Below are 22,930 nucleotides of genomic sequence, written 5' to 3' on the forward strand. Positions count from 1 at the left end.
ACAGCTGAGTAAATTTGAAACAAAGGGCCCCATTTCACTCCCCAGTCTCAAAGCCGGCAACTGTCCCGTGAACAGTGACGACTGTGTGGCACCATGTGCCCAGGGGTCACTGGCTATTAATCTTCACCTGCCATCCCTCCCACGCCCTTTGTGTGCAGCACGGCTCCCTCAAGTCTACCCGGCATTTAACAGCCAGTGAGGAGAACGCAAGGGTGCAGCGACTTCCAAACAAGCACCGCGCCTAGTTGGTAGATCCAGACATATTTTGTTCAATAAAGGCTTTGCTCAACTGTCACAGGGAAAAAGAGCAAAACGACTATTTCTAAGCCTATTTAGCAAGATGAGGCCTGAGAAGGAAGCTTAGATTTAAACAAGTTCTGCACCAACAAAAGATAAAACTGAGGTGTCAACCAAAGGAAATTGCTTTTTATTCCAGAAATAGAGCTTCAACAGTGACGAGTTGGTGCTAATTAGAGAGAGGTGGGGCAGGCTGCTCTCTGCTCCTGAGTACACCCACCCCCAGACAGAACTGCTTCCAGAACTAGAAGCTTTTTCCTAACCACCCTTGAACAGTGAACTTGGCATTCCAGTGTGAGTGAAGATGCTGATCCACAACACGGCAACACCAGCTTTTTTCATTAAATTATTTTACTGGGGAAAAAAATTTCACGTTGAGCACCAGAGCAAGACAACTGTTCCAATCAGCTTAGTAGACTGGTGACAAGAACAAAGTGCCCAGAGGACAGACCATCCCCAACCATCAGGAGGCTCAGGCTGAATGCACCGGTGTCCCACAGTGCTTGTGCCACAAGTCGATGGCCTTGCTCACGATGGCATCCGAGCTGTCCTGGGGAATCTGTGAACAGCAACCAGTCTGGGTGAGACAGACGTATGTGTCTGGAACTTGAGGACCTTCTCTCATTCACTGCTCACTGATAAAACTGATTTCCGTGGGAGATTTTACTACTGTTCAGAAAGTACAGCATAAAAGGATTGTTTTAAAGTCACCTGAGAACATACCAAGTAGACAGCCAGGTTCAAATTCTGTACTGCCCACTGATCGTGGGGCTCAGAGTGGGTTCAGAGCCCCTAGAATGGGGGAAATGACAGCCCAACCTCACAGAGCTGTTCACAGGATGACAGGATCATGAAAAATACTCAGCACAGACACTGATGTTTATGATTCATTTGCTGAACACATCTTCACTTAGTACTAATTATTTTCCAAGCCACTATTCAAATGTTAATATTAATTAAAAAAAAATGGAGGAGGGGGGCCGGGGTTGTGGCTCAGTGGTGGAGCACTTGCCTGGTACATGAAAGGCACAGGGTTTAATCCTCAGCACCACATAAAAATAAATAAAAATAAAACAAAGGTTTTGTGTACATCTATTTTTTGAAAAAAGGATAGATTTGGGGTCCTATCTATGATATATTATTCATGCAGGCCTAGCTCTCCTTCCTTTCACCTCTTATATAGTAGAAGATACTTCAAGATACTCAGAGGGCAAAGCTGATTCATTTGGGTCTTTTTTCAATATGTATTAGATAATACTTTAGCACACTGACTAACCCTACTGAGATTACACCGGAGACAGTAACAGAAATGAAAGAATATACAAAATCTAAGACATCAGGGTTCTTACTCCATTGAAAAAATTGCAGCTACATCTCCAAACATGCCTGTTTGGTAGTCACTTAGGAAAGGCGCTCTGATCCCCAGTGGGCACACTTGAGCAACGGCCTTGCTGCTCAGACCAGCAGCCCCCAGACAGGGGTACACACATTACAATCCAGAGGCTAACTTTAAAAAGACATGTTTTAAGGAAAAAAAAAAAAAATGTTTATTTTAGTGTTAAAAAGATACTATATTATTTCTCGGAAATAATTTAATGCAATAAGAAATCTGGCTTGCTAACCTGACTTCATTTCTAGATTCAAAATTGAATCAAGATGTTGGGGGTGTGGCTGGCAGTGGAGCACTTGATTCCCACGTGGGAGGCCCGGGGTTCAATCCCTAGCACCAAAACAAAACAAAGAAACAAAGAGTCCCCGACACAAAAAAATGAATCAAATAAAGTACACTTACATTTTCCAGGAATTTCGTTATCTTCTCCGCATTGTTCAGTGCCATTACTTTTATTTTAAAAGTTAATAAAATTTCCACAGCTACAAAAACTAAGATTTTACAGGATCCACTTACAACTTTATCCCAAACCCTACAAAAATAAGGGGATATAATCAAATTACATAAATTTTAAATTTATATTCACCTAGACATCTCAAATTACAAAATAAGATCACATTACTCCTATTTTAAGTATAAGCTTCAGATAAGAACTACTGCTAAATAATCATCAAAAACAACAAAATAGATGAACCACTGAAATATATTCTTGACATAATCATCAGCAAAGGAAAGTGGAAAGTTCACTAAAAATTACTGCCCTGAAATTGGGAACAAATTTTTACCACACGCACATCAGATAGAGCACTAATCTCTAGGATATATAAGGAAGTAAAAAATCTTAACACCAAAAAAACAAATAACCCAATCAATAAATGGGCAAAGGAACTGAACAGACACTTCTCAGAAGAGAATATACAATCAATCAACAAATATATGAAAAAATGTTCAACCTCTCTAGCAATTAGAGAAATTCAAATCAAAACTACTCTAACATTTCATCTCGCTCCAGTCAGAATGGCAGCTATTAAGAATATAAACAACAATAAGTGTTGGTGAGGATGTGGGGGAAAAGGCACACTCATACATTGCTGGTGGGACTGCAAACTGGTGCAGCCAATCTGGAAAACAGTATGGAGATTCCTTGGAAAACTGGGAATGGAACCACCGTTTGACCCAGCTATCCCATTCCTCGGTCTATACCCAAAGGACTTAAAATTAGCATACTACAGGGACACAGCCACATCAATGTTTATAGCAGCACAATTCACAATAGCTAAACTGCAGAACCAATCTAGATGCCTTCAGTAGATGAATGGATAAAGAAAAAGGGGTATATATACATAATGGAATATTAAAAGAGAATAAAATCATGGCATTTACAGGTAAATGGACGGAGTTGGAGAATAAAATGCTAAGTGAAGTTAGCCAATCCCAAAAAACCAAATGTCGAATGTTTTCTCTGATATAAGGAGGCTGATTCACAGTGGGGGTTTTGGGGGAGGAGCATGGGAGGAATAGATGAGTTCTAGATAAGGCAGAGGGGTTGGAGGGGAAGGGAGGGGGCGTGGGGGTAGGAAAGACGGCGAATGAGATGGAAATCATTACCCTAAGTAAGTGTATAAAGACACGAATGGTGTGACTCTACTTTGTGTACGACCAGAGATATGAAAAATTGTGCTCCATATGTGTAATATGAATTGTAATGCATTCTTTTATCACATATAACAAAGTAAAATTTTTAAAACCTGAAAAAAAAATTACTACTCTGCTAGGAATGTGCCAAAGGCCCATTCCCTCCTGTTACAAACCCAACATCTTCAGGGAAAGAAAAGAAGATCCTAAACCAAAGGTTTTGTTTTACTAACATCCCCCAATGCTATACAATTAGGCAACAACAACAGAAGGACACGAAATATGAGATAAAGTCAATTTCACTGCTATCTGGAGACAGATTCCTTAAACTTCTCCAAGGGCTGAGGAGCCACTACCAATCTAACATGATCATTGTAATAATTCCTAAAACTTTGAAGGTTGGTGTTAGACTCTACACTTCACTGCCTAGTCTAATGCTCGGTGTCCAGCGTTTCTTCTCAATGAAGTCCTGGAGGGGTAGGCTGGGACTCAGAAATGCCTAAAACACGTGCCTAAGAATGACTTGCTTACGCCTCATATCTTTGCCCTCAGCTCCTTTAAGGATGTCATGATTTAAATAAGACGAAGATTCCTGCTAGATTAGGATCTGCCAACTTCTGGAAAGAAGAGCTCACACTTCCATGAACTTCTAGAGACATTTCAGGTGTGACTGCTGCACAGCTACACATAGGGGACCCTCCATTTTTCTAAGTGTGTATTCAGAAATAAGCAGAATCATGTGCAGATATGGCAGCTGCTGGAGAACGTAGCTTCAAACTACCCTCCCCTTCTAAAGCAATTTACATGCTGGGGGATGGTCACATGAAAACCAGGATTCTTCCTGAACTCCAGGTCTTTGGTCTGTCTGTGAAAAAAATACTTGCCTCTGTAAACTGGATTCAGGCAGGCATCCTGCGAAGCACCTCTTGAACCAGAGATCGTAAGGAAGCTTGGACACTGCAGAACATGCTCTCAGATGAGTCAGCAGTCTGCTATCTTCCAGATTCAAGTATTGTTCAAAAGCCTTTGGCTAAAATTCAACAGGAAGAGAGATTACTCATTTCCTATGACATAATGTCACCTGATATTATAGCCTGTGATGAAAAAAAGTTTGCATGCTGAATTCAAGGAAGTGCTAGAGGATGAAACTTCAGAATCTCCCAGTCCCATGTGACACAGCAGTGCCCAGGTCAGCAACGGACAAGACCGGAGGCCTTCCAGGGACACAACTCTCGGTACTAAACCTGGGACAGTTCCAGGCAGAACAGAAGAGCTGGTCACTCTAATTGCATTAAGTCGATTCAACAGCCTAAGGCTAAATCCAAAACAAAGTTGGAATGTTATGGAAGCTGAAAAAGGCCACAACCTTAATGGCTGGTCTGCAGCAGCTGTACATTGCAGATGAGGAGGAGATAAGGAAAGGTCAAGCCAAATAAACAGAGTGGGGTTAAGGTGTGGAGAAAGAGGAAGAATGGGACAGATAAATGGTGGCAAGAAGGAGCCAATCAGCCACTGACCAGATATGCACCACTGCTCTACTAAGCATAGGAAGCTCCGCCAACAGGGCTTCCCGAGGATGAGCACTGTACCACACAAGCCTGCACGGGGATTTCTTGGAACAGATACATAACTCAGGCACCTGGATTCTGTCTGGTAGCCCCCCTCACCTGAGCCAAATCTGGAAGACCCGCGGAGCCAATAGAGCCAGCTCTCCAGACCCGCACTGGATTTAGGGTCCACTGGCAAGGAACGGACACTGAGGGGCAAACTCCAAGGTCTGTACTCACTGTCATGAAGAGTACACCAGATCCCATCTCACCAAAACAAATGCAAGTGTTTGTTACCAAATACCCATTCCTCTCCGCTCTGTCAAAAAGGCCATTCATACTCTTTCCAGTGTCCATTGAAGCAGATGTGTGCCATGCAAGGAATCGAGCAAAAGACAAGTTCAAGTCCCTGCCTTTAAGGAGCCGGACTGAGACAGACAGCAGAGATGCAGCTACAATAGAGCATGGTGCTAAGACGTGGTGATGGGCAAGCAGGAGATGGGGGGCCCGTCCAGGAGAATCTTACCCACGTGTGGGAAGCAGAAACAGCTCCTCAGGAGAGGTGACAGCTGAGCTGACCCCAGAAGAATGAACAGGAGTCAGCCAAGGAGGGACCCCATATTAACATCTGGCCCAGCTCTCCCCTCTCTTTCAGGGCTTCTTTAACTACTTTCTGTTTCTGTAACTTCCCCATAAAATTATAGTTCCACTATTACAGTCCCCAAGCTCCTCAAGGATATCACACAGATTCCTCAAAACAAGGGGTGTTCCCAGAGGACAAGCCAAAAAGGGCAGGCCTACTCTGTTATTTGGGCCGGTTTTGCCAAACGGATCTATGTGCATGGGTGAAACACACACATCTTTATTTTATCTTGTGGTGCTGGGGATGGAGCCCGGGCCCTGCACACGCTAGGCAAGTGCTGGCACTCAGTGAGGCTCCGGCCCACCCATCTCATTACGAGTCCTGTGTCTCACTACGAAGAGAATTTCATCCACAAGTCAGCCCAGGTAATAAACAGGACACAGAAGAATGTTTTAAAATCATCCTCTGTTATGTCTCTTCTCCTTGATGAGACTATAAGCTCACTGAGGGCAGGGAGCACACCTGTCTTGTTCTCTGCTGGATCTCCAGGACTCACAACATGACTTGGCATAGTAAACACCAGATATGTTAATTTTTGAGTAAGTGAATACCATGAATTAATATGAAGTTTAGGAATATACTGATAATCACTCAGTGTTCACCTTTTTGCTAATTTCTTATAAATTTTCCTTTCTGATTTATAATATGCTAGTATAAGAAATCTTGAAAATGCAGAAAAGAATAAAGAATTCAAAGGTCACCTATAATCACACCATCCAGTGACAACCACCAGTCATGTGTTTTGCACCACATCCATTCTTCCTGCACACACACATGCACATGCACACATACACACATACACACACACACACACACACACACACACACTTCGGTCTGTCATTCTTTGGGCTCATGTTGAATATACAATTTAGATTCTGCTTTTTGTACTCAACAAATTGTGAGTATTTTCCCAGGTTAATAAATAACCTTAAAGGGTTAGTAGCCCTAAATAGAGCTTCTAAAAAATAGGAAGGAAAGAGACAAGAACGCTATAGAAAACAATGCACACTGCTCTTACCCACCTGAAAAGATCCTCCACTCTGTGTATCATAAGGAAGTACAACCTAGAGCTACCCTGAGGCACGGATCAGCCTCAATGATGGCAAAACTCCAAAAGACTAACCACACCCACTCAGGGGAACCGGCTGTGAGGAATGGATCCACTGGTCCCGAGGATACAGAAGACCATGAGCTCTGTGAGGGGGACGGGTCATCTCTAGGAAAGTCATGTATGCATTTACCCCTTGATCCAGCCAATCTGCTTCTAGGACATCTACACCAAAACTCTCCTGGCAAACGTGAGGAGACGTAGGCACAAAGCCGCTCATCTGTAACAGCACCTCTGTAACAACTGAAAGGTGGACACACCTATGTGGCCAACAGAGGACAGGCTGAATAAACTAGGGAATGTACACACGATGGAGAAGCACAGAGCCCTGAAAATCTGTGGAGTATCGGTACCTCCCACTAGGGCAGGATCGCCAGCCACATCAGGCTCACGGCAGGATGGGAAAGAATGTGTGCTGCAGGCTACTGCTTAAGCTAAGAAAGCAGGTGAATTCAAACATGGATGTATATATTTTTAATGAACGGTATTGCCTGATATCTTTGCACTTAGCAAATGGTAAATAAAATCTATTATAATTCTGTTACCACTGAACCTTTAGGTTCTAAATTTTTCCGTAAAATTTTTTCCAATATTCCCATGCACCCAGATTCTTAACTTGTTGAAGATGATAAAGCACATCATCAACAGACGGTGAACCCGACAAGAGACGCACCCATAGGAAGAGGCTGCTGCCTGCTCGTTTTAACACGTCTGTTAGGCTGGCTGTGAGACAGGGTGACAGCCGCACAAAGACCACTCACATGTTCTGCTGACTGAGCACAACTGAGTTTGGGTGAAGAGGCCTTCCTGCCACGCGACTCGGGCTAGCCTCCACTCCCCGTGGCCACGAGAGGCCTTGCCAAAGAGCAGAATTCTGGAAGCCAGTGAGGAGGAAGCCTTGACGCAATCCTGGGGACGAAAACTATACAGCGTGACGAGCACGTCACTTGGAACCTCAGTGTCACTGTTGATCACCTTTGACAGTGGTGAGAAAGCAGCCTGCACCTTGTGAGCACAAATTTCTCTGGTCAAACTACAAAAATAGAAGTAACAGACCAGGATAACGGAAACTCTGCTTTGACAACAGACCAAGAGGGAGAGATCCACTGCAAGACAACAAGGAATTTCAAGACAGCACCATTCAAACCAAAGTTCAACAGGCAAATCGCCTGAAGCCCAAATCAAACAGCAACAACAGGAAGTTCAGCTTTTCAAGACCTCTTTTAAAAAACTATACGTGTCAGGCACTATATTGTGTTTACTAAAATAAACTCTGCTTTTACCAATGAGGAGATCAAGGTTTATGGGACTTTAGTATTTTTCCCATTCTAAAATTCATTCCTAAAAAGAAAACTCAAGAATATCCAAGACATTTCTGAAAAAGAAAGAGGAAACTTTTCCTACCAGTTATCAAAATATAATAGAAATCTGTATTAACTGAACTATGTGGTATTGGCCTAGGAGTAGATAAATAACTCCATGGAAAAAAGAACCTGGAAAAGAGGTACAAATACAAGCAGCGATGCCATATATAATAAAGATGGCATTTTGAATCTGTGAGGGGAAAAAGTAGTGTGTTCTGCTAGTTACTGTGTGACCTTGGGCAAATGACTGAATCTCTCTGTGCTTCAGTATTCTCTTCTGTAAACACAGAGATGACATGCTGAAAAGAAGTAATTGGTTAATAAGGAAATTTAGCACTCCTGACATGAAGAATATTCTCAGTGTGCTAAACAGAGGGGGAGAGGGGGCGCTGGTAGGACTGTGGTGTTGTAGGCAGGTATAAAAGAGTCGTGTCTGTCTGATACCTCTCAGTGAGAAATCCCTGGGAAGGGAGACTAAATTGAAAATGTTAAGCATTTTTTAAATGTTAAAAGAAAATATGTTTTTAAATCTTGGGATGGAAAGGTTGTTTTAACATATAAAACAAGCAAAAGAATACTGAAACTCCACTTTATCAAATCTTAAAAGTCTTACTCAACAGACGGGGATGATTCCCAACCTGTGCAATAGGTAAAGGATAGACTTCCAGACTATGCTCATGATTCCTGAAAGGAAAGAATAACCAGAAATATGCAAACTGCTCGACCTCTCCCAACACTGCAGATACGCAACTGAACATGAGAAGCACTTCACCAGCAGATGGACAAATGCTTCAGAGATGGACACCATCAGGTGCAGACACTGGGGTTGGAAAGAGGAGACCTCGTAGTCTGTCTGGGGGGCATAAACTGACATGGAGTTTAAGATTTTAACAAGGCACACACAGATTTTAAAGATGTCTCCCCTTCACCCGCACACTGGCTTAGAGGCCCCCACCTAGAGGAGACACACACACAGGGAACTTACAGAGGGGTCTCCTGCCAGCACGGCTCTGCCTCCTCATTATGCCAAACTCACAACAGGAAATACTATGAGTGAATTAGAAGGGAAAGTGGTTCCCACTACAGAACTGCCTCCAGCTTCTGAAAAATTAGCACCCTAGCACCCCACCTCTAGAGACTGATAAAACTGGCCTGGGTGAAGGACAAAAGGTGGCAGGAATTTTGAAAAGCTTCTGGGTGTACTGAAAGAAGCCAGGTCTGAAAACTATCTGTACCAACGTGGAAACTTCTCTAAGTATTACGTTAAAAATAAAAACAAACCCAAGAACTATAGGGCCACATGCACATGAATGATACTACTTAAGTGATTTTTTAACATCACTTTACACATGTGTGTGCGTGACAGTCTAGAAGAATACTCACCAGGTGACAGCAAGGTTTACTGCTTAGAGAAGGTAAGGGAGTGGGGGCAGGTGGTAAAGATTTAGGAAATCAGAGATCCATGTGGATTATTTAACTTCTTTTAAGAATATGTTCATATACTACTTACCTTCCTAAAAATAATGCCAGTGACTCCTATATTAAACAAGAAAAGCTAATTAAACCATATATAATTGAGATCTTCTGATTTAATTAGCATTACATTTACTTATGCTCCCCTTCCATGATTCAGTTATTTTTATTGAAATCAATTAGGTGGATCAAATTTTAGAACCCTAAAAATCAAATTTTACTTAACTGAAATACATATTAACTGTTCTCATAAAAGCTCCATGAAGTTGAAGGGCCCATGGCCCTCCCTCTTGGTCAGTACTGGACTCCAGCAGTGATCCTCAGGGCTCACCTGCCTCCACCATCACCCCACATTCCCCCTCCCCCCAGAGCACAGTAACCACATCCGTACAACCTTCAAATGAACAACTCAATAACCAAGGAAAACAGACAGATTCATTCCTATACACTAGCTGACTAAGGGGGGAAGAAAGAGAATGGTCAAGGGAGACTGGCTTACCCCTCAAGCTAGTGCCCTTTGGCTGTCAGGATTCCCAAGCCAGGGCACGGCGCAGAGAGCTGGTGCCTGCCCCGCGTCCACACACCCCCTCCTTCACTAACTGCACCCCATTTTAACAGGAGATGAACATGTGCCAAGCTTTTAAAATCCATGTTTCCCAGAATCCAGAGCAGGTGGAGGCCAGCAGCAGACTCCCCCGAGTTTATGATGGCTTAGCTTAAGATTCTTTCACTTTATGATGGTGTGAAATGATATGCATCCAGTGGAAACTGTCCTTCAAACTCTGTCTCTGGACCACTTCCCAGGACATCGCCATGTGGTCCGACAGCCCTCACCCAAGAAGCCCACGATCCTGAAGGTGACCCCCACACTCAGTGCACAGGCTGCGGAGCTCTGGTGTCCAGCAAGTAAAGTGTATGAAACACCTCCTGACTGGAGACTTTCTTACCTTACCAGAAGAGTCCCTGCACACATGCAGAAGGAAATCTGCTTAAGGGTGGCAGGCTGGACAGACATGTCCCTCTTCCTCCTTTGCCTTTTCTTTTTCTTCCATTCTAGGCTTGAACCCAGGGGTGCTCTACCACTGAGCTGCATCCCCAACCCTTTTCATTGACACACAGTCTTGCTCAGTTGTCTAGTCTGGCCTTGAACTTGCAATCCTTCTGCCTTGACCTCCCAAGCCACTGGGATTACAGGCATTCACCACCACACCCAGTTCCTCCTTCATTTCTTTTTCCTTCCCTTCTTTCCAGCCCAGAATGTGGATGCCATAACTATCAGTCCAACAGCAACAGTAGAGGAAGAATTCTGGAGTGAAACAGCAGGAGCAGAAGTCCTATCTTCCCCATGGCAGGACAGTCCCAGCTCTGGTCTGCCTCACCTCTGAACTTCTGATTACATGAAAGAAAACAAGCTTCTTGGGCTTCCATTATATGCAGGCATATGTACACCTTAACTAACACAGAGAGATCATTCTCAATATATTCAGTGGATTCTGGAACAGGGTAAGGAACACCACGGAGTAGGGATTGGCACACTCTGGCCTGCAGCAGGGCACAGCCAGCCCCAACCATTCTCCAGTGCGCTGTTTGCTTTTGTGCTCCAACAGCAGAGCTGCCTGGTTACAACAGAGACCATCTGGCCCACCAAGCTGGAAATAGTTACCATCCGTCTCTTACAGAAAACCTTGCTGAGTCCTGCAATAGAGGCTTCCCTCCTAACTGTAGCAGCGACAGGAGGTAAGAGTATTCACTGATGACCCCAGGTCCACTGCTCACCCCTCAAAAGCCCCAAACAAAACAACCCCTCACCAGCTGGGGTAAAGAATCCCGGTACTTGTTGTTTAGCTGGTTCACGAAGCATCGGATGATCCAGCAACAGTCGACACTGTCTTCCACCATCTCTTCCATGGCTTTAGCAATGGCAAGAAATACTTCATCCTCTGGCTCCTGCAAGGTTAATAATAAGTCTCAAGAGCAACGCAGGAGAAGGGAGGAAGACACATTTCTTTAACAAAAATGAAACCTTGCCCCCTAAATTTTGAAGAGGCTGCATTAATAAATCAAAGTGGGATCAAAAAGCAGAGTTCACCGGTAAAGAGCAGAGCAAGGGGGAGATGAGCATGGGCGTCCACAGGAATCCACTCCAATCAGCGTAGCTCATCAACAGCTGGGTTCCAGGTTGAGCACACAAATTCTCCAACTTCTAACCCTAACCCATCACAAGTCAATGTCCATTATGAGCAAGGCCCTGACTCTCCACCCCAAAATATTCTCAGAGCTGGATGAAAATTCTTCAAACAGATGTGATCAATAGAACAAACAGTACCCAAAGAGATCGTCAATACAGTAATTTGTAAATACTGAAGGACTCAAGAAACTAAGGTTTTACTATATTTCAAAGCATCCATACATGCCTTGAGAATTTTGTTCTAACTTCAAGCATCTAAAAAATTAATATCCTTAGAATCAGAACTTTAGGAATCAAAACAATGGCATTTCTCAAAGTATGCATCAACACCCAGATCTGAAAGTAAACCCTCAAGTAAATTTCAACAGAGTAATCTATAAGATTACTAGAACCTTATGTGGAAATGTGCTTTGCTTTAAAACACCATTATTATCTACAAAAGTTTTACATTTTCACCTCAGCTTTCATGTATGAAGGATTTTAATGTTAAAAAGAAACTAGTAAGTATCATTCTACTTCCCTGGAAAGTCTCATTTTATTAAAAAGTATCTCATTTTTAAGACTTCTTCCAACTTGTTAATATTCATAAAATGTCAAGAGTAGCAGAGCTAGGATCATAGAGAATAAATTTCCCTAACCATTTTTTTTAAATGTGTTCAGAGAAGGAGAGGAAAAAAAAAGAGAGAAAAATCTCCTTTCTGGGGTTCCCAGGCAGCCCTGGGCACAGTGCAAGGTGGCCCCAGAACTGGCACGTCCCTGACTACTTCCTCTTTAAGGGAAGAGGACCTATGCCCTTCAGGCATCACATTCCTGGCCAAGCACCATCATACATTCTTTTTAATCACACAGATTAAAAATTTTAAAAAAATGATTGGGGCTCTATGCCAGGGGAGGGTGTGGTGTCACACTCAAAAAATACACTCCAACGGCATGTGTGCCCAAGACTGCAATGAAGGTGTCAGGGCTTAGAGCCGGGAAAGGTTGAACAGGGTGGGGTGGGAGCTGCAGCCCCTCATTTACGTTTCTTGAGCTACCAGATTATCTAACCTAGTCTAATGTGTAGGTTGAGAACTCGTGTGGTGCTCGCAACCCCACTGTACCAGTCAAGTGAAAAGTTCTAGTTATTATTTAGGGATCTTCTCTCTTGACAAATTCAGTAGAAGTAGATGACCTTTATTAGTTCTGAGGTTTGTCCATGGGTTCCACAACATTAACTGCAAAAACAAAAATAAGTCAAAGCCCAATCTACAATAAATGAACATTTTATAGAATAACCAGGCTCTCAAACAAATCCCTGCTTGGACCATGCAGCCTGTTGACCAAACAAACACATAAAACCTTCATTAAAATGCCCAGAGAGGACTACCAAAACAGCCAGAGCTTAGATTCTATAGTTATTCCTTCCTCTTCCCTCTCTCACAACGGTAAGTAGTCCAAGTAATGAGAGTGAAAGGTTTGCTACGGATGAAGTTTAAAAAGCGGTTGGGATCCAGTGAGGTTAGGAGAGGAAACAGATAAGGCCAAGGAGGTGTGAGGGGTGACGAGAGGTCAGGGTTGAGGAGGCGGTGAACATCCAAGACCACCTGCACCCCGAGGGTCAGGGCCAAGGAGCCCAAGGGCCTGCAGGCCAGGGCCAAGGGGGCTGTCAGGGTTGGTTACACACAGGGAAATGGGTAAAGAAGTAAACACACTGAGGCCCCATCATGGGGCCTCTCCACATAGGCAACCAGAGGAACTGGGAGCACGGACATGGTGACAGCCAGAAAGAACCTGAGACACTGGAGTGGGAGTAGACCCAACAGGTGAACTTGGGGTTTTTAATATAGATAGATAGATAGATGGAAGGAAAGAAGGAAAGAATGTGCTGTACAGGGTCCGAGCTCAATGTAGAGGACACATAGCATGTGAGGTACCGCGTTCAGTCCCCAGTGCCACACAAAACCACCCATCCATCCACCAACGGGACGTGGTGAATACCAGTGAGAGTGAGTGTGTGCACAGAGATTTCCTAGCTTCTGCTCAGAGTGCCTGGAAACAAAGACAGCCCAGGAAAAAAGGAGCACATTTAGTGCCAGGTTTGCGGTCTGTGAATATCACATCCCCTCCAAAAAGAGAGGGCTGGTACCACAGTCGCAGCACAGAAAGCTCAACATGCAAAATGATGGGAACTTGTCAAAATGACACAGGTGTCAGATGCAAAGTGCTCCCACCAGCCAAATCTGGGACATTCTGAACACAAAAAGAAATAGGGCAGTAAAAGATTACAGGTCACTGAATAAGAAAGGATCATAAATCCATATTGATATCTATAAGCAAGAGAGGGGAAAAGTTCTCCTGATAGAAGAAAAACAACTAATAAGCACAGAAGGAATAAGGGAGTTAGAAAACCACCATTTGGCAATCAGAGGACTAAAAACTTTCAGACAAGAATTATTAGTTGTTGGGTATTTATAAGCCTCAACCTCACCACAAGTTACATATTAATCACAAAGAGGAAAACAGTAACACTGTAGTGGAGAAGGCTGCAGACACCACCTTCACCAGATGATCAGGCCAGCAGCAACAGGAGTGATCATCACACCTCTGTGGCCTTCTTGAACAACGCACAACCAGACTTTAATCATGAGGAAACATCCGACAACTCAGATGGAGAGAAGCTCTACCACCAGTACTCTTCAAAAGTTTCAAGATCATGAAAGAGCAAGAGAGACTGTGGAACTTTCTGGATTAAAGAAGACATGGCACCTGGGATCAGAAGAAGGGCATGAGTGGGACAGTCGGCAGATTTCAGTAAGATCTACAGATTAGTTGCTAGAGTAGCATCATGGCTAGCTTTCTGGGTCTGATCACTACATCAGGGTCATGAACGATACAGTTGAGGATGCTGGTAAAGGTATCTGGGGACGCTGCACTACTTTTCCTATTTCCAGAAGTATTTAAATATGAAACATTAAAATTCAAAAACTTCTTGAAATCATCAACAAATGGTGAAACTCATGGGCAAAAGTTTAATAAGAAATAATCATGTAGCTGAGATGAACATCATTACCCCTAAGTACATGTATGAAGACACGAATGTTGTGACTCTACTTTGTAAACAACCAGAGACAGGAAAAGTTGTGCCCTTTTTGTGTACTACAAATTGAAATGCATTTTGATGTCTTGTATAACAAATTAGAATAAGTAAATTTAAAATTTTTAAAAAATTTCTCACACATACACACACACAAAATCATGTAGTAGTTTTATAGTCTCCACAAAGGGAACGATAACTTTCCAGTGCCAACCCCAGCAGGCACACCATCACCAGGTGATCAACGCTAGCATTACTTCTCATGGGACAAATCTACATTCTGTGCCTCCTGATACAACACATGGAGAAGGACGTGCATGACCCATGTGGTATTCCCACTGAGTGGACATCCTGGATCTCGTCAGGAGGAAGCATCAGCCAGACCTAAAGTGAGGGGCTTTCTACAAAATGACCTATACCCCTCAAAATGTCAAAAGCATGAAAGATAAGAAAATTGAAGAAATTGTCCCAAATTGAAGAGAATAAAGCAACATGACAACACAATGCAATTCATAATTCAAAATCAATCCTCATCCAGAACTTTCATTGTTTGTGACAAAGGGCATTACTGGGAAAAATTGTCAAGTTTGAATGAAGTCTGTAGATTACATGTTAATATTCTATCCATGTTAACTTCTTAGTTTTGATGACTGTACTAGGATTATTTTATAGGGGTGTTCTTGTCTTCGAGAAGCATACAGTGGCCTGCATTCCAAAAACTGGTTGAAATATAGTTGTTTTCATATTAATTGTTCACCAAAAAAGTAACCCTTTGCTGTCTTCTTTATTGCTGTCCTGGCATAAACCTTGCCTATGTATACCCTGTCCAACTGCCACCGTGAACCTCTGGACTGCTGTGATGCTGAATATCCTTAACTGTCCATGCCCCACCCGACAGAAAACAAGGACTTTGGGTCACTTCCCCCCAACTTCGCCCTCTTTCAGCACAAAGTAGCTCAGAGATATCGTTGCCCACTTTTCCACAGAAATGGAAGGTAGAAATTGACAGTGGGGAAATGTAACAGTGGTCCCTTCACTTTCTGAATGTAGCCTTCATGGCTCTAAGGCTTATTTTTTTTTTTTAATGTTTTTTTTCTCTCTTTTCCCCTCTCACCCTCCCTACCAAGATTAGGGAGACAGTGTTATCTTTTCTTCCCCTAGTTAAGTGCCCTTGAACACACCCACTACAGGAAGGAGACGTCTGCTCAGGATCTGGGAAGTGAATATCTCCCAAAGAATCCTAACAAGCCATCAGGGTGCCCTGGGACTGCCTACTAGAGCACACCTGGAATGTAACCCTCCACGGGATCCTTTAAAACTCTCCTGACTGGGAGAGCCTTTGGGACAGGAGTCCCCTGTGTTTCTCCTTTGCCAGCAAAGCAATAAACCTATTTTATCCTTTATTTCCAAAAAAAAAAAGAAGAAGTACACAGTGAAGATATCTGGCACATCATGTCCACATCTTACTCTCAAATGGTTTAAAAAAAGGAGTATGTGTGGATTTATAAGAAAAATGACAAAGCAGATGCCATAAAATGTTAACAATGGGAATCAGAAAAAACAGTATACAGGAATTCTTGATAATATTCTTGCAACTTTTCTATAGGTTTGTATACATTCAAGTGCCACATGATTACATCAGCAAGAGACCCAATATATGATGGTGGTCCCATAAGATTAAATTGCCTGGTCACGGTGGTCTTAGTTTGAGTAAATATACTCGGTAATGTCTGCATAACAACAAGATTGCCTTACAACACATTTCTCAGAAGTATCCCTGTTGGTAAGCAATGTATGACCGTACTTAAACTGTATTTTTAAAAAGTACACAAGGTCAGAATGTGCAAGGTCATGGATGCCAGATAAAGATGTGCTATTAATGCTACTCACAATGGGGCGTCAGTGAAAGTTTCTAAGGCAAACCTCATGCAATCAAAGGCTGGCAGACGGGACAGTCAAGAGTTGGGCTATGTGTTGAGCAAAAGTGATCACTAACCAGTGGGAAAGAGGGGCTTCGAGGCAACTTCCCACACTCCAGCTGATACATGCGGAGATAGACTTCAACATGAGGCGTAGCGTCATTGACGAAGCGAATGACTTTCAGAGCATGAAGGACATCAGAATACTGCTCCTTGCGGTACATCATTACCTGAGCATGAGACTCATGGTGTGGAGGCAGGATCCCTAGAGACCCAAAAGGAAAACAAAGGCAGAACCCTGAGACACCACTCCAAATCTTTTTTGTATTAAAAGAATCGTATAAGAAGCAGCTCATGAGAGACTAGAATCCACACAAATATTTAGTTACCATATAGATTCTTTATAATTTCTCACTGTAACAATCTGAAATGTTAAATGCTATCAACATTTGAATGATGACACATCATTAGTATTAAAGAGAAATGAAATGACACCACCAAAGCATTTGAATAAGTATGCCACATGATTTCAAGATAATAACCACATCAATTATAATAATGGTTTAAATCAATTTGGGTTGTCAGCCCGCGCCACTGTTAACTTTTAAAGGCCTCTATCTGGATCTGGCACTTGGCCTCCTGTACTTCAGAAACACCAACAGTCTGCTGAATCCTTCTCTTCCCAATAGTTAAAACTTATTCACAAAATATCAAATGTTCAGGGCCACACAAGTCCCTGATCTTCTTTGACGAGGTCAACTTATACTTCATCGTCATGACATTTTATGCTCATCACTACATTAAATGTGGGATCTACTCATTAGCTTTGGCATAAGAACCACGTCTTTTTTCTTTTCTTTTTTTAACAAGCAAATGATATGGAAAAAAATATACAGGAAAGACCACTGGACAGTAATGCTAGGGTCTTCTCCCAGACGTGCTAACACCAGGACTCTCACAATAATGTCAGTCCCTCTGCACGTGTCTCCTCATCTATCAGAGGCAGGAAGTGGGCAAACACTTAACTGAAAGTTCTCTGCAGAATCAGCACCCCAAGAGTCCTCATAAGAAAAAGTACCATCGCTACTAAGTATATCTGAGGACAATGAATTTTCAAGGCTTTCAGCTTTACTTTTTCCAGCCTCACTCAGTGAACCAGGCTGTACAGAAGCACAGACTATGGAGCCGAAGTTCCTGGGTTTAATTTTTTGCTCTACAATTAACTGACTGGGGGACCTGCAGCAATTTTCTCCATCTCCCTATGCCTTAGCTTCCCCATCTGAACGATGGGAACAGTAACCCCTAATTCTATACAGCTGTTGTGATGAATACACAGATCAGTGTACATAAAGCTTGGGCAGGCTAAGCTAGGATGAGCATTTTGACTATGGCTCCCTCTTCAAAGCACCATAGATCCAGAATTCCAAAGAACATTCCAGAAACAGCAGTTAGATGAGCTCAAAGTCTCTAGCTAAAAAACCTACTTAAATGTTCCTTTTCCTGAAATGAACCTACATGCACCGTAGCTTCAGGGCTCCATGCAGGCTTTCAGAGAAGCCAGGGGACACACTGAAGAGTTCTACACATCTGGGCTGATACACATGAGACAGCTGTAGCTGGACCTTCTTCACACCATTAACAGCAGCACAGTGCTTCCCACATTAAGTCTTAAACCTGTTTTCTAAGAGTTGGTTCTAAAAAGTTTCTAACATTTACCCAAAATGTTACCAGGAAGCCAGCATCCAAAGATCCCTGAAAAATCAAAAAGCTGTTAATGTGACAGCTCTAAATTCCCAGTGCCTTTAACTCCAAACAGAGCAATGACTTACATGATAAAGGTAAGAAAAACAGAGGTGAGGATAAGCCCGATAGGCCCTGGCACTCAGGAACGCTGCAGAGCACAAGGGTACTGACTAATCCACTGGAGTCACTAAGACATGTGGTACTTCCCAGCAGAACTGAACCCTGCCACCTTGGAAGGAATTTATTTTGATGGTCCCTGGAAATAGTACGATTTAGGCAAAAACACTCAGACAAAAACTCAAATAGTTGTCCCCACATCTGTAGATTATGAGTGCACAAAGGCTGAAAGCTGCACAACAAAGTGTCATTGTGCAGTGCTTCCTGGGCGGTATTCTCTGCCTCCATATTATTCAACCACACTTAGGACTGCAGGTTTTGCAAGCCCTGAAAATATACACATTTAAAAAAGAAAGTGAGGTTCATAATCCAGCCTACCTTCAAGTGAGCTCTACAAAAAGCTTAAGCCCCAGCTCTATCTCCTGACAGGGGCTCTGAGGCCTTAGGCAAGTCATTTTCTGCACACTTAAAACGGGATACAGAGGCCTACCCCTGTATTGGGTTACTCTGAATAACTTAGGTACACTACTCAGCTGAGTGACAGGCACACAGGGAGGCCCAGCAAATAACAGTAATAGTTCCTATTCCTGATAAAGTACTACTATCCCAGAGCTGACAAATTTGAATTGTTTTTTAAGAAAAAATGGGAGGTGATAATAAATATGTATTATGTGCTTCAGTCGGCTCAGTAATGGTAGGGAAAAAAATCTTGGGCGCCAAGGGGATGCTGCCAGCTACTTTTGGTACCTTTTCTTCCAGAGAAACTAAGCAAGTCAGTTCTTCTCATTCTGCCACTCATCACTGAAAGTGACTCACTCACACTTCTAGTAGAGTGACTCCTTTTGACTCCAATAGCACTGGACAGGATGTTATATCTCCACTACTGAGACTCACAGAAATCTACAAGCAATTTAGCTCAATATTCTAACTGTACAGATGCAAAAACTGAGGCCCAGTATCTTGGGTCTTCCTCCAGATTTCTGGGCTGACAGCAAAGACCAATTCTCTTCTCTCCTAGTCCAATGTTCTTTCCACATTTTATTTCAGGAACTTTATTTTGCATTACTAATAAATTGATACTCAAGAGTAATATTTAATGTATTGCTGCTAAAGTTACCATCTTAAAGGGTTTTATAGTGAGCAGTCTTCTGAGGAAGACCCAAGATACAGCAAAAAAAAAAAACAACAAATAAATCCTCCTTGTTCTGACTGGAGGATGAAAAATGATCCCAATATTCAATATTTTTGAAGATACATTTACCAACTCCTAGGTTTCGTACCTAGGAGCACCTTCCATACCAACGCTCGGTACATGGATGGAAGAGGGAACCTCTGGCTGAAAGTGCAAAGTTTCTCAATATCTAAAGAAGAATGAAACAGTAGTTAGATGCTTTTCATGCTCATCACAGTACGTAAAATGCATTTCACTTTTTAAATCTGAAAGTACAGTTCAGACATTTCTTCAGGGGAATCGGCAAATTTAGGAAAGGCAAGGCAATATTGGTCTGGTTTTTAGATAAGGTCTTCCAACAACTTAGCTATTCAAAACAATTATAATCAATGGCATAAAAGAGATATTTGGCATATATTATTACATTCCCTATAATATTGGTAGCAGTTAAAATTATAGGATTTATTTCATTTAATCCATACTACAAGCATGTTGGGTAATAACAGTCCTAAAGATGCAGAAACTGAAGCTCAAGGTAGTTAAGTGACTCTGCCAAGTTCCGATAGCTTCTAGTGGTATAGTTAGCCTGAAAATCCTGATAAATTATACTTAACAGCTATGAGCCTCTATTTCTCTACTTATTAAAGGAGAAGATTAATGCCAGCATACTTAAAACACAGACTATATAATGAGGACTAATGACCAGATGATAAACATTTTTGAAACTTTATAAGCACTCTAGATGGGCTGAGGATGTAGCTCAGTAATGGCTTGCCTGCCTAGCATGCATAAGGCCCTTGAGTCAATCCCAGCCCTGCAAAACAAATAAACAAAAATTACTCATGTAAATAAGATATTATTTTTAACTATGGTTTAGCTTGTTCCACTTTGATCAATGGTGGGCTTTATTATTACTAGCCTAAAATATCAATATATAATGCAGCCTTATTATTTCCATAAAAGAATATGAGTTGTTGCAGAAGTTTACCTAGAAGTTATGATGACATATCTGAAATTCAAGAAAATATGCAGGCATAATAAGAAAAAACAGTCTTGACTTTTTAAGAGGCCATGCAAAAGCTTCTGGCTCTCAGTTAAATATAAGTCTGAAAAACCTACAACTTTTTTCAAAATATACCAATCTGTCACCATGTCACGAACAAATGTATCAATAACACCCTGGATTGTGTGTGGGGGGGGTAGTGGTACTGGGGTTGAGCCCGAGGCCTTGACCTCTCGATATCTTTTAAGGTAATTATTTACTTTAGAACACCTAGAATGACTGAGAATCAATGAGCTTAATTAAACATATAAAACTCACCCAGGCGGTCATCTTTCAGGAGGATTTCCAGTGATTTCTTTTCTTCAACTCCACGAAACCCCACTTTCTCATAATATACTGAACGAAAGTTTCTCTGAGAGTCCTCAGTCATGTTTCATTCTTGGAGGAAAAAGAGACAGACATAGGAAAACAAATAAATAAGTGAGCCTAGAAACAAAGAATGAAAATTTAGGCAATTTTTCAATGATTTTCTCCACCTTTTCAATTAGTTAGATAAACTGCCTCCCCTTGCACAGGATTCAATATTAAATCTTTCCATTCACACAACTCTAACACTGTTTCATCTAAGCACCTTGACCAAAAACCAAAACAAAAGCCAACAATCCTCTGCTTAAATAGATGGCACAAGGTTTATGCACTAGGGTTCCTATTTTTACTTATTAGAGCTCCTAGCACAATGGAATATTCTATGTCTATTATAAATGTGCAAAGAAAAAAATTAGTGAAATGGGAAGACCAGATAAGATATGTTATCAGAAGGGGTTCCAAACAGTATAAACTATAATTCTGGCTTTGTTTTCGCCAAAGACTATGATTTTTTATTAATTTTAAAAATTAAGACTATATTTCTAAATGCTAGCAATGGCTATCTTTCTGTACTAAGATCCCAGATGATTTTAATTTTCTTTCTTAGCAGTGCTTTCTAAAATGGGCATTTTGCAAAATGAGATATTATGTAAAAGTAAAAAGACACAAGTCCTTCCCTTATTTCTCTTTTACTCGAAACACAGTTCTAGCAAATGTAATTATCAAAATTCAAAACCCACAACAGATTAACAGCAGTAAATTATAACCAGAAGAGGGTAAGGAATTTAGGCAGTTGACAAGTGATACCAGAGTTAGAGGCAGAAAAAACGATTTAAAATCTGGCAAGAGAATTCAACTGCTCAGTGGCCTCCAGTTCTTTCAAAATATTGACATCATAATATTGATGGTAAGTCAAGAAAAAATGGAATTAATTTGGTGTTTCAAGGACAGTAAAAATGTAATGCACTTTCCAAAAACTTACTGCACTGCCTTACCCAAATGCTTAAAGTGCTGGTGCAAAAAAAAAAAAAAAAGTAAGTCTTCAAGAGTTAAAAATCTTTAGACGTTCCCAATGACCAGAAAGGAGTTTTGTCCTTACTGAACAGATAGCTTCTAAACCGATTCAGACACAAGATTAGGATTCATTTAGGAAAATCAATTCTAAAGGACACTGAGCTTTGACGACCCATCAGATGTTAAAAAAAAAAAAAAAATCAACAAAAAAAGTAACTCTTTAACATGCAGAATGAGTTTGAAGATTTATTTTTTTAAAAGCATTCAAACAGCTGCACAACGATAAGGTCCTGTGGCCTGAGGACAAGCATTCTTAGACTGTACTATTAAGGCAAAGGCCCTTTTGAAGGAAACACTGTCCATTACACCTCCTGCTGCGAGCGTCCGCCCGGTGGGAAAGGTAAACACAACTGGCCCCAGACCGCAGGTCCCGCGGTCCCTGTCAGGTATGCTTCACCTCCAGGAATGGGAGCACACCGGGTTCACACTGAGAGGTCCCGGGGAGGCGGCGGAAGCCAGGCCGGCGGACACCGAGAGGGCCAGCGAGCGAGCGGGGGGGCGAGTCCCAGCCAGCGCGGGAAGGCAGCTGGGACACCTGCCGCCTCTCGGCCAGACCCGGAGCCACTACCCCACGCCGTCGCCGCCGCCGCCCCGGCCGCCGGACGTGACGTCACCTCCACGTGGGGTGGGCCCGAGCGCGCGCGTGCGCAGAGGGCGTGCGCAGGAAGCTCCGCCCATCCGGCGCTTCCGCTGCGACTCCAGACTCTGCCGCGGCTGGGGAGAGGCTGCTCCTGAAGTCTAGACCCCGGCCCTTGTCTTTGGGCATGACCCTGAGGCAGGCAGAGGAGTGGGCGGGCTTCGGGGTGGACCTGGCGGAGG

At 42.5% G+C, this 22,930-nt stretch overlaps 1 protein-coding gene across 3 annotated transcripts; it reads right to left on the bottom strand.

Moving 5' to 3' along the window:
- Nucleotides 1-406: 406 nt before the first annotated feature.
- Nucleotides 407-22,715, bottom strand: Tbc1d7 (TBC1 domain family member 7). Of its 3 annotated transcripts, none has more exons than XM_027948274.3 (8): nucleotides 22,509-22,715; nucleotides 20,990-21,109; nucleotides 19,778-19,858; nucleotides 16,715-16,902; nucleotides 11,267-11,404; nucleotides 4,207-4,352; nucleotides 2,090-2,219; nucleotides 407-856 (listed from the first exon to the last, which is right to left on the bottom strand). In XM_027948274.3, exons 2-8 carry the CDS (start codon nucleotides 21,099-21,101, stop codon nucleotides 770-772), a joined length of 882 nt encoding a protein of 293 aa, XP_027804075.1. In that variant the 5' UTR covers nucleotides 21,102-21,109; nucleotides 22,509-22,715; the 3' UTR covers nucleotides 407-769. The 3 variants fall into 3 exon arrangements, with proteins under 3 accessions (XP_027804075.1, XP_027804076.1, XP_027804078.1); XM_027948275.3 differs by lacking the exon at nucleotides 22,509-22,715 and adding an exon at nucleotides 22,420-22,507; XM_027948277.3 differs by lacking the exon at nucleotides 19,778-19,858.
- Between the last annotated feature and the right edge of the window lie 215 nt (nucleotides 22,716-22,930).

The sequence above is a fragment of the Marmota flaviventris genome, chromosome 6 (genome assembly GCF_047511675.1).
Source record: "Marmota flaviventris isolate mMarFla1 chromosome 6, mMarFla1.hap1, whole genome shotgun sequence".
NCBI classification, from domain to species: domain Eukaryota; kingdom Metazoa; phylum Chordata; class Mammalia; order Rodentia; family Sciuridae; genus Marmota; species Marmota flaviventris.